Source organism: Corvus cornix, chromosome 2 (genome assembly GCF_000738735.6).
Source record: "Corvus cornix cornix isolate S_Up_H32 chromosome 2, ASM73873v5, whole genome shotgun sequence".
NCBI classification, from domain to species: domain Eukaryota; kingdom Metazoa; phylum Chordata; class Aves; order Passeriformes; family Corvidae; genus Corvus; species Corvus cornix.
The window spans coordinates 9,354,780-9,367,689 of NC_046333.1; the positions used below are offsets into that span (position 1 = coordinate 9,354,780).

The 12,910-nt window shown below is 37.6% G+C and overlaps 1 protein-coding gene across 3 annotated transcripts in view; it reads right to left on the bottom strand.

Annotated features, from left to right (window-relative positions):
• Positions 1-1,407: 1,407 nt before the first annotated feature.
• Positions 1,408-12,910, bottom strand: part of NCAPG2 (non-SMC condensin II complex subunit G2) — a 44,794-nt gene continuing 33,291 nt past the window's right edge. For all 3 annotated transcript variants that reach the window (XM_010394865.4, XM_039549649.1, XM_039549648.1), the window contains exons 22-28: positions 12,271-12,370; positions 11,804-11,988; positions 10,905-11,048; positions 8,965-9,068; positions 5,861-5,958; positions 5,534-5,636; positions 1,408-1,699 (exon numbers count right to left, since the gene is read on the bottom strand). In XM_010394865.4, the coding sequence (XP_010393167.3) occupies positions 1,648-1,699; positions 5,534-5,636; positions 5,861-5,958; positions 8,965-9,068; positions 10,905-11,048; positions 11,804-11,988; positions 12,271-12,370 (786 nt within the window). In that variant the 3' untranslated portion in view covers positions 1,408-1,647. The remainder of the gene's footprint in view (positions 1,700-5,533; positions 5,637-5,860; positions 5,959-8,964; positions 9,069-10,904; positions 11,049-11,803; positions 11,989-12,270; positions 12,371-12,910) is intronic.

A 12,910-nucleotide genomic window follows, 5' to 3' on the forward strand; every position in this document is an offset into this window, starting at 1 on the left:
GCTGGGTGGTTTTATTTCCCTCTTTTTTCCTCTTTTCCTTACAATTTGAAAAAGTACTATTATTTTTTCTTAATTATTAAACTGATTCTTTTTGACTTTTACTCTTCCAGTCCTTCCCCCATATCAGAGGGGTGGAGGCAGTGAGGGAGCAGCCTGGCTGCTGGCTGGGCTTGAACCACACCATGAGCTCAGATAGGTAAGCTACAGGTATCTCCATTAAGGCAAAATAACATTGTGCAATCAGCATTCGATTACTCCTAGGAGAGCATCTGGTTGCACGAAGAAAATTAAATAAGTGGTTTAGATGCCTGCATTATCTGCATCATTAGTATTAACTTACCAAAATAGCTATAAATTTTTAAAATAGCTAAATATAAACCAATTTATATATTACTTGAGTCTATGTTGAGTAATATATAAATATATTCATATAAATATATAAATATGTTTAAGGCATTTCCCCCCAGTGTACTGGGTACTGAATCACCTGAATATTCAAATTATGAGGAAGGTCAGGGGAGAATCTGGTCCAGTCCTCAGCAGGGCTAACTCCAAAGCTGTGACATGACGGATGGTCAGAGCCCTCTTTGTCAGCCAAGTTCTGCTCATCTCCAAGGATGAGTACTCCACAGCCTTTCTGAGCAACCTGTTCCAGTTCCATTTCCACTTCCAATTCACTCTCATAATGGTTTTCATGTCCAACAAGAAATTCTCTTGCTCAAGTTGTTTCTGTAGCCTCATATTCTCCTCCAAGTGCATCTCTGGGGAAAGTCTTTCCTTTATCCTCCTGCAGGCAGCAAGAAGCCGCCCTCGTGCAGGTGCCTGTGTGGGTGCAGGATTTGTCCATCAGGAGCAGCTCTTTGCTGAACATCAGGAGATGCCCCTCGGTGTCAGCTGTGGCTCCCAGGTGGTGTCATCTGCCATCAGTCTGAGGCTGCTGCTCACCCTGTCACCAAACAGCCCTGGCCACAGGGCCTGCCCTCAGCAGTGCCACAGCCACAGCTGGCAACCTCACCCTATAGCAGATTATTCTTCCAGTCTGATGGTCCAGCCAGTTTCCCTCTCACCTTCCAAGTCTACCCATCCATCCCATCCCTCTCCAGTCTGGCTGTAAGGATACTGTGTAAGACTGTGTAAAAGTCTTTGCCAAGGACAGGAAACAGGACACTCTGCTCTCTCTTCTTCTACAAAAGGGAGGGGAATCAGGCTGGTTAGGCAGAGTTTGCCCATGGTAAAGCCATGATGGCTGTTCCCAATCACCATTTTGTTCCTCACGTGTCTCAAAACAATATTAATTTCCATAACCCCTGGGAATATGCTCTAGGTCCTCCCAAAGACTGAAGTTACACGAGACCTCAGATTATCTATGATAAAATTATTTGTTTTACAAAAACAAAGATACAAAAATACTGCTTTTACACTCCCCCCAAGAAGACATTTTTATACAGAATAACCCCTTTGCACCTGTTACAAAATCTTTACTATTGCATAATTTCTATACACACTTTTATACATTTCCCTTGCTTTAAATGTACAGAGTAACAGAAAGCAATCTTAAACAATTCCAAAGTTTAAAAGATAAGTTGATAAGTTATTTAAAAAGCAAGACATCTTCCTTCAATTTTCACAACAAAAGCTTCTGTGTGGTCAACGATTCAAAAACTCATCCAAAATCTTCAGAGATGATTCATACAGGAATCTGAAATGACATAAAACAATGCATAACAGAATTAGAAATGCTAAATACCAAATCAACCCTCAACTATTTGATTCTCAGAGTACAGCTACCACATGATTGCTTTGACCAGTTAGTCCATATTAGTTTATTAAAAATGCCTTTACAAATTACTTTTGAAATAGCTGGATCCTTTTTCTTTCAACTTTTCCATTTTTCTGCTGATCACCTCTGTCTCTAGAATAACCAACAGCAAAAGCTAGTTTAAATTACTATGTCAATTGAAGCACATTTTCTAATATTTCATCATCTAGTTAAAGAACTCACTCGTTTTCTGCACAGCATAGTTACTCTTTTGTTCAAACACAGTGAAATCCTTTATGGATAATTCATTCTAAGACCACTTTTCATTCTTTTACTTTCTTCATTTCTCCCTCAGTCTTTATAATTTTTCTTCTCACCTGTGGCAACTTTTTTCCAAGCCTGAGCTTTCTATCTTATCGTTATTAGCAGCTGCCTCCTCCAGCTGCCATCACACTCCTCCTAGTCTCGTTCTGACTCTAATCTCTAATGGCATGCTCCTCTCTACAGTGCTACAGCCTTTAAGCCAGGAGGAAACTCCAGTATCAAAGTAAGGTGGTGGTGTAAGGTACTACAGAATTAGGATAATTAGTTAAGTTCTGTGGGTTTAGGCATAATGCTGCTTTGTATAAATTTTATTTTAGTTTTATTCATTTTATTAGTTTAAGGCTAATGATAGATTTGTAATGTGGGACCACTGGCACATTGGGCAATGAGCCATCAATTGGGACAACTGTGCTCCTCCAAAGAGACAAGCTGAAATCAGTTTTACCAAGTACCTTTCTAGGGAGCTTAAAGATGGGTGACAGAGAAATCATACACACAGTTATATACCAAAACAATTCAAGAGCCGTTATTTACAGATGCAATGAGAGTGCAATTAAGAATTTGGGACCTAGGTAAATGACAGTACTAAAGAAATATCTTTCAGCACATCCATTAGCTAAATTTGAATTCTAATTTTCATATATCAGAATGCTAATTAAAGTAAATACACAGTATTAAGTAAAAGTTATTATCCTATAGCACATTAGATTTTACAGAACATGAGACATTTTTCTGTAGCCTCCAAATGACTGCACTGACAGCTTTATCTGCATTTTTTTGTTAGGCATAAATATTTGCATTTTATAAACTGAACTAATGTGTGTGCCATTACTCTTGAGGAAATTCTCTCAATATACAGGACGTTGTCCAGAATTTTTAAATGCACTGAACAGCATTTTTAAAATACAGACCCATAGGACCATCTGACACCACTAACCCAGCTGAAGAGGGAAGAGTAAACTGCAGTGAAAAGTTTTGCTTCTGAATTAGTGCAACAATTCCTTGCATAAGGGCAGCACTTTAATTACCACATCAGACAGCTTTTTTACTTTTACTTTTTCTTTCACTGCTAATTTGTAATAGATTACACCTAAGTCTGAAGTTAAGATGCTGGCACAGAATGCCAAGTCTCTTGGGAAATTAAAGAATGTCACCATTTCCTGGTATACCTGGGTATTAAATAAAATAATCCCTCAAGGAGTTATTAGGAGATAATGCATTCAGAAGCAAAAAATAATATTATTAAGCATGAGTTAAAACCCAGTAATGTATTTTAGCAAGCAGCAGCACAGCACTGTGTGTTAGAGGACCGTCTTCAAATTAATGACCAGAGATCTAGCTTGCAGCATACCATAACTAAAATTTGGTGTTTGGTAAGTGGAGTAGGATGATAAAATAGTTTACAAACAACAGGGCACATTTCAGACCATGTATAATCACATTTTAGCTGTACATTAGCACACAAGCAGCAGAGCACTACAAATGGCATATCACAAGCCACCAGAGGCCCAGCCTAGTCTGACATTCTCTCTTAGCTGTGAAACTGCAAACACTTTTAATTTATCATGCAAAATGTAATCACTGCAGAACTTCCTCCAAACCTCCTTCCAGTATCAATTATTTTACCCTTCGGGAGAGAAAAAATCCCCAACATAACTGTACAAATACAAATCCCCCCCAAATTCTGCAAAGCTGTGTGATAGCTTCTGAACTTTGTTATCATACTACAATTCTGATTCATATAAAAGATCTTTCCATTATCATATTCATATTACTAACCCTTGAATTTTGTCTGCAGCTGTCTCCTGGGTTGGTATTATACAAAGGCAGCCACTCATATATCACGAAATTAAAACACTGTGTAGCATCTTATACTCTTCATCTGCCCCAACATGTCAGTTGATTTGTCCCAGTTCACTGGGCAGAGACGATCATATAGATTCATAAAGCAATTATCTGTGTTCTCACTGAAATTTATAGTCAGTAGTGCTCTCAAGTGGCAGCAATTATTCACTTTAATGTGCCTATTTATTTAATCATGTTAAGATTCACTTTAATTTCACAGCATTTGCTACTGTCTTGATTAAAAGAAGTGCAAACTGAAACACAATACCCTGCCACTCTTTCTTTTCCGGATAATTATTATTGTTGTTAAAAATATTCTAGTAGGACACTTGGCAACCCAATGTTAAATGATTTCATGGGAAAAAGAATGGGCTTTTGTTTATTTGTGTTTGATTTTGTTTCTAAGCTAAGTCCTGAGTAAAGGAGAATTTATTGACAGCCAAGCAACTCTCCCACTTTCCTGTAGACCTCTTTCAGGTAGTGGAAGGGACCCCAGGCCACCATCCTCTGGATAGAGTCACAGCTCAGCCACCAAACATCTCTGTCAAGTCACTAAAATGCCAGAGAACCATGTGCCTCAGGCCAGGGATCCACCAGAAGGGCACACTGGGGAAGTGTTCTCAGGTTGGGAGAGCCATGCAAGAAACTATTGAGTAAATGAAGCTGGGCTTTTTGGCTTGTTTGGGAATCTTTGGTTTTGGGGTTTTTTTTATTTTAAAGTCTGTCTACTCTACATTCATTGTTTGACTGAATAGTAAGGATCATCAGTTTCAAGAATGAAAGACTGCAAGGGCCTCTGCATGTTCAGGCCACTAGGGTGCATTACGAATTTTCTCAGTAATTTTGGATTCATGTCCATAACCATAGTCTGCTTTCTTCACATTCTGTATTTGTGCTTATAATGTCTCCTTTGCACACTTTCTGATTCCATGGGCAGTTCAGTAACTAGGCAGAAATCAGATGTTCACAAATTTTAAGACTTAAGCAAGCTTGACACACTTAAGGCTAAAGCATTCATCATGATTCTCTATCTTAGGCAGGCCTGAGATAAATGATGGCAAATACAATGCAGCCAATCACTTTTAAAGAACTTATCACAAAAGACACACTAGATACAACAATTGAAATCCCCCCCAACGAAAAGAGCAAAATAAAATCACCTGTGGAAAGGTCTCAAAGTCGTTATATTCAGTTAATTTTTTACTGTCTGCATAGTTTTGGATTAATATGCCCAATGCCAAAGTGTGGGAGAAAAATCTACTAACAATAGTAACTGGACCATTTGCTTTGTTCTACCCCTGCTGCAAACAGACCTGGATTTCAGAAGTGAATCCTGCAATATGCAGGATCAAGTGATAACACATTCAAATTAAATGAAAAAACCCCCAAGCTAAATATGTAAAGATTGCAATCACAGCAGATATAAGGGCAGGAAATTTAATACTGTGCTGGGCTCAATACCTCCCCCTTTTCTTCCCCAGTATTTTAAACCTTGCAATCAATCACTCAGAATGCTCTAAAAGTATTATGTAAGTAGAAAACAGAGCCAATTATTGCAGAGAGGGGATAGGAGAGCTTAGTGTTCATTTCCCACAGCACACTCACCTTTCAGTGCTGCTGGATTCTCCTGTGCCAGCATCCTTGCATGTTATCAGTTTCCTTTGAATGGCAGGTGCAATATCCTTTAGAATTAAAGTTTTGTGCTTACCTATTTGAAATAAGGTGAGTTGAAATGTTGGACAAAACCAATAATTTATCAAAAAACCAACCCCACCCTTCCATATTTTAATAGAATAACTTTAAACATAAAAGATTGCTTAATGGAAGATTAGATATTAAATTGGATTTTCACTGTCCTGGATTAACTACAGTGTATTTCAATGCAGTACATGAAAAGAAGGAAGGAAAAAGGACAAAAATGTTTTGACTGACCTTTAATTATAATCACAATGCAGACAGTAGCTGTTAGACTAAAAATCCCTTCAATTTCTTCAGAGAGAATGCACTCCATTAATTCATTTAAAATTGACCTAAGGAAAAAATAAAGCAAAAAACTGCTATAAACCATATTTCCTTCAAAATAGAACCAAACAGAACCAAACAGAACATGTCTGTAATTATGTTACCCTGCCACCACAGCTTCAAAGATCATGCAGGACAAAGCAGTGGTGATTGGGTAACTGAAGACTCTGTGCTGCCTCTGGAACTGAGAATATCAGAGTTAGCAGAATGGTAAATTGCTTGGGAAGTAAATAAAGAAGTCTGCAAACAGAAAAAGTTGCTGTTAAGTGAATGAAGAGCTTGTGGTAGTATTTTAGAAAGTCAATCCATGAAAAAACTACTGGTTCTACTGGAATTTAACTCACAGAATTTGTACTGAAATTTCTAACTTGAATTTCTACCGAAGTTTGAAAAAATATGTTCTATGACTACATTGGTTTGCTAGTACCTACTCATGCTTAATTAACATTTTGACCTTAAATGTGTTCCTCATAAATATTAAAATAGATGGTTTTACAATTACAACGCAGTGAAGATCATTTTTAACTAAACATGCCCTGGAACACTTCCAAACAACATTTTAGTTATTGAAACTATGGACAGAATAACGGAACCATGACAGCAACTCCTTGTAAAATACTAACTCAATAAGTATCTTAAGAGATTTTGTCACTTCTAGCAAGAAAGTACTACCAGCAAACTCTAGTGGTGTTTTGGGATATATATCAAGTTAAGAAAAATGAAACAAGAGAGTCACAGATGGGGCCCAGCAACCAAACTAAACTGTAGCAGGGAAGAAGTCAATACTTATGGAATGGAAAAAGTAACTGGTCATTAGTGTTTGTGGTAAAAAAACCAATTTAACTCAGGAGAAATTCTCAAAATCAGAGACAAATAAAAAAGCAAGAGGGATAAAACAGGAGATGAAAGAGATCCATAATCCTCATACTCCTCAGAGCACAGAGCTAAATGCTCTGTGAAGAACTAAAGGGGAAACTGAGAGCAGCAATGTTACAGTAACTTTCCCTAATATATATCAAAATACCTTTACCAATATTATTATCTGTTATGAAAACTGAACATCATGCATAGCCAATTCTGACCTCAATTGTTCTTCAGGCTTTTATTGTGCTAAGATATCAAAATGGAACATGCAGTTGAGAACTAGTTCAGTAAAAACGCTTTGCAGAAATTCAAATATTGCTTCTAAGAGCTGAGAAAGATGAAAAATCTTTAGCTCTAGAAATAAGCATTATGAAGTTGCTCATGTATTGCATCAGTTTCATTGTATCATTGCAGACTAATGTGACCAAACACTGATTCCATTTCACATTGCTCTTAAATTGCTAACAGACAGTACTGGGATCGGAGTCCTGACTTCATTGTTATCATTGTTTGGGTCACTAAGCACACTCTTAACCTCCATGAGGGAACACTGGAATTTCATTAACCTGTAACAAGACTCACTGCAGCTGCCTTTCCCCACCTCCCTCTGAAAAAGGGTCACATGAGCCTGCAGGCAAAGATAAAATAGAACAGAACAATAAGCTATTTAAAAATACATATAAGGTTTAGAGGTAAGTAATTGGTTCCTATACAGATAGTTCCCTACTAAAGTAAAGGATACTCACACAATTGGACAGATAGTGCCAAGCCTCCCAGTATTATCACTGCTATGGGGATTGAAATTCAGTGCTAGAGACTGACTGGTTAGTACTGAAAATAAAACAGATGCTGCAGAACTCAGATCAAGACAACTGTGAGCTCACAGAGCAGAAGTTCACATCAGATTTCGTAATGTCAAAGGCTTTCATGTTGACATAAAGATTTCTGAAATACTGAATGATTTACTACTGGACTCTGATTATGGCCTATCAATACAGATTTATAAAAGAGCCTTAAAAGTAGTCTCAATTCTGAGGCACCAGTAGAACCAGATGGAAATTATCTCCTGGATCTTTGTCCCAAGAAGATCAATAAGAGAAGATAGATACATTTTTTTCCCAAGTACTCAGAAACAATTTGGCCCAAACTTGCAGTTTTCTCCACCAAGAATGGACAAGATTCACCTTGATCACTACAAGAAAAAGTTTCAGAAGAATTAATGGATTTTTTTGCATCTCTTTTGAAAAGAGATTTGTAAAATAATTGTTTCACTAAAAGAGAACACCTTGACAGAGAGCTGCTGCCTCATGGAAGAACAAGATTTGGATTAGTTGGACTGTTGCTGGACTCCCTGGAGTCTTTTGTTTTTCAAGTTCAATTAGAATTAGAGGATTGAGAAGAAAAAAACACCTCATGACAGTAGAGACAGGGCTATTCAGTGCCTGTCAGATGAGGAAGTTAAGAAGAGGAATTAGTTGTGGTAAGTCGGAGAATGATAGGACTCCTAAGACCCTTTATCATTTAAAACAAGTCTAGTGTGTACAGTCATGCAAAGAAAAATTGAATATGAACAAACTAAGCAAAATGAAATTCAGTTGTGAGAATTTTAGAAGATGTTCAGGGCCCCCAATGAATATAGCAAATAACCCTCTCCCTCCCCAGTTTAAGTCTTAAATAACATAAGCTCACTTTTGGAGGCTTTTAGCACTCAGATACTTTCTATTTTGAATGTTGTGACTTTAATACAGCCATAGGTAGATGTCACCTCGTTGTAAATGTTCAACTAAAGGATTAATTCTATTTCTGGCAGATATTTTATCTCATCTTAATATCTCTGTATTGAGGGGACTCAGCTTTATAAGTATCTTATGAAAGAAGCAAGACAAGAAGTATGATTAAAAAACTCATCATGATTAACAGTCTTGTAAATAAGAAGCACTCTTGCTTAAAAAAATGGACTCAACGCCAGCAATCAATACCTACAAGGCAATATGTCAAGAAGAAGGGATTATGAAATAGTCCAGATAAAATTTAGAAAGCAACTAGTTCTTCAAAATATATTTGAATTTAGAAATTAAAATTTTATTGACAACATATAAGCTGTTCTATATTAGCAACAACCTTGGACAAATAAATATACAAACATTTACCTGACAACATTAACTGACTTCATAATTACAGCCATTAAACTGCTTGAAAGAGGGGGAAGGTCTGAAATAGTCTTTGGTATAGTCAAGTCTTTTTCACTGGAAGCCTAAAAAAGAATAAATCAACAACTGTTATAGCTCAAGAAAGAATACTGTATTTCAGTAATTACACTAAGCAGAACCTATCCTTAAATAATTAGAACATTCACAAGTATTCTTTGAATAGCTTTAACCCAACTGTGTTGTGTCCAAATAAACTAATTTAAATCAGAAAGACTGAAATTAAACCAAATGAACAGTATTTGTACCAAGGCAAATATTCTCTGCAGTTGTTCTCACCAGAAGTTTCATTTAACTACACCGGTGGTCACTCTTTATAAAGGCACAGCTTATCAAACACAAATGAGTCCCCTCTGTGGCTTCAAGTTGAAGCATGCATCTGTGATTTCTAAATACAACTTCAGTGACAGTGATTTTCTGAATACCTGCTTTTTTTGGTACAAAGTACTGAATTGCATGAAAAATACTTAGTTTGAACTGAATTTTGATTTACAATAACCTGGAGGCAGGGAAAACCCCAGCTCAGATGAATGACTGGAATGAACACTCAATCTGTGAATCTCCAGTATATTCAAGCCCATAAATGTTTCCTCTGCATCATCTGTAAAGAGCACCTGTCACCCCACAGCCTCTCAGCTGACACATTAATGTCTGCAGGTAAACATCTGGTACTGTTCCAGTGCCTCCTGTAATAGAACCTTGAAAGTCACTCTGTGGTACTTTCTGGCAACTGTTTCTTGCTCTGTTTCTGACACATCCAAAGCCCACAGCAAAAGTACAGCCTCTGCTGAAGAGCCTCTGCTCTTCCTTGTTAGTTCTCAAAGCTTCCAATCTTACCAATCGTATTTGATCCTAACACTACCTGCATTAGAAAAGTGGGGTGGGGAATGTGGCCCTTCTCCTTCAAGGACAGTCATGGTTACTTGGACTTTCAGAACATGAAATAACCTCTGTCTACACATTCTTTTCAGTATTAGAGATTCTTTCTTTGCTTTCCAAAGCAACTCAGATATTTGGAAATCCTCTGCACAAAAAGCAAGGGAACTAAAAAAAGATGCAGCACATGAAATGTCTCTGTATCGAAGCAGAGAATGCACAAGTGATCAGTGCCAAGCAGGGCATTAGCCTGCTTTGAAACAGAACCTTATGGGGCCATTCCAAGAATAGGGAATGGGAATCTGTCACACATCAGTGGTTCACTTCCTAAGCTCCCTAATGCTGGGTGAGATGAAGTGAGGTAGGTTCAGAAGCCCCTGCCCTCCTCCTTTCCCTGAGCTCTAATTGCTGAACAGGACATTGTAGGTGTGGAGTAAGCCTTTGACCAGTTTGTGTCCACAGCCTCGGCTGTGTCCCCTTCTCAGCCTCTTGCCTACCCACAGCCTTATTTTTTTTGAGTGAGGGTGAAGGGAAGAGGGAAACCTTGACATTCTCCAAGCTCTGCTCAGCAGCAGCCAAAACAAACTGGTGTGTCCTCAACAGTGCTTTGGTCACAAATGCCAACCACAGCAGCACAGGGACTGTGGGGAGGAAAGCTGACTCCTTCCCAGCCAGACCCAGTATAAAAACACATAGAGGAAATATCCCGGAATCATGTTGTTAATCTCCAACACTGCCTAACTGCTAAGTTCTCCTGTCAGAGGCAGATACTGAAATAGGTATCAGAACAAGTCTGTTCCTACACAGCTCTAGTCGGAAATCTGAGAGATGAACTCTAATACGAAATTACAGCAAATAAAATTTCCTGCTTGTTCCATGACAACACACACAAAATCCTCATCTGCAGTACAAAGATCAATTTTCTGAATAAAGCTCTGTCGTTCCAACATAACATTTAAAAAGCAGAAAGTGTTAAATAGAAACAAGAAAATCAGGATTAACTTTACCTTCTGTAGCACACAATTTATCTCTGCTACTATTGCAGCCAAGAGAATGGAGAGTACACCCTGGTGAACTGTTGGGAACGAGGAATGCCAGCACTGCAGTGCATGGATGAATTCTCCAAGAGACATCTGAATAGAGTGAATCAACTAAAACCAAAAAGAAAAGCACATCTTTTTTTTCAGATTGCTTGAGTATAATAACTGAAATACATCAGCAAACCTCTCTGTGAAGAAACGCAGACCACACCTTGAAAGCCTTTGAGGTATTCTAGTCACTTGGGATCAGAGGGGGAATCAGCAACGTTTGGGAAGTCTACTCACAAATTTGAGAGAAACAAACAAAGCAATGGTTGTTACAAAAAAGAACAATGTTCTTCAGAAGTCCTGAAAAGTGGATCATCAAATTTCCCATAGTGATCTACCCATTTCACTACTATCTAGGATCTGCTTGAAAAAAAACAAGTCAGTCAACTTTTCTGTGAAGACGTGATATTTTCAAGAATTTTAGAACATCATACATATTTTGAAGTTCATATCATTCAGGCTAAAAGAAATAAATAATAAAGAAAACTTTTCCCCCTCCAAGATCATTATATATATAAACAAATCCTTTGCTCTGGATTGAGAAAGTTCATCTAATTGCAGGTAAGATTAACAACCTAGAAGTACTAGCACAGTCCAGGATCATTGGCAACAGAATGTTCTGCAATTTACTGGTTCTTCTGTCATGACGAGACCAAAATGGACAAAAAAAATTGGTAACAAGAAAACTTAGAAAATTTAACTGAAAATTTAATCACGTGTCTCCTTAAACAGTCGGTAACAACCTCAAAAAACACATTTGCATAAAAATTATGGATTCATCTACACATTAGGTAGCAATTTAAACTGTAATATGATACCTGAATCCCTTCTTCCTGTTGTTTCTTGAGTCTATGTGCCACACATTCTAAAATTTTCTGAAAGACGTTCTGTAGACTGTGGAAAAGATTTGTCACTTCATCTGTCTCAGTATTCTGAGTTAAAGAAGCTTCAATAATTTCTTTTAGAACACACAGTAACACTGGAGCACAAAAGCCACCTCTGTCTAGAGAAAGAGATAAATACCATAATATAAAAGCTGTAATATTCATCAGGTACAAGCTTAGAATGAAACTTAGATACAACAAATAGTGATAGTTTACAAGTGTAGACAAGACATTTAGTTTCTGAGCACCCTTAGCTGCAATTTTCACACAGTTCAATTAATATTTTAAGTATGAATCCAGTGTTCCTTCCAATCCCTGAAAGTCAGGGATTAAGACTGCTAATACAAGAAAAGTCAGTTAAGTATAAATGCAGATGTTGCTATTAGTACAAAATATGGTACCTGTTTGCATAATCAGAAGAGCCATTTCTAAAAGGTGTGCTTGAAATGTGAGATTTCCCAAGCCCACCATTATGACATCTTTACATACTGTCAGGTAGGCCTAGAAGAGAGGTGCAAAATTATATGAAACCATTCAGTAAAAGTAAAGTAACCATTCAGTAAAACTTAATAAACCCATGAACTCTTAGCCAAGGTGCCCTGAGAGCTGGTGTATCTAACTGGAGTTACTCAGTTCACACCTGCTGAAGAGCACAAATTCCAACCAGTCCTCCAAATGCTTCCATTGCCCCTTCTGACAGTAAATGGTTTCTCAAAAGGCACTAAATCCTCTCTTTTTTACTCAGGCTCAGATCAAAGGCATTGATACTTAACATCTATTGAGGCAATATATGACATCTCTACCTGCCCTGAATAGCAAAATTAAAATCATCAAACAGAAAGAGCTTTTCCCTACAGAGACACACAGATGTTACATACTAAACAGAAGTCTAGACTTGCAGAGAACTTTGAATCAGTCTGTGTATATGTCAGCTGAGTTGTTCAAGGACCCTGACAATGACTACAGTTAGCCAAATCTTCCCTTTCACCAAAATCCGGTGAAAGCTCAGTGCTAAAATCCACCTTGAGTTAAATGGTATGT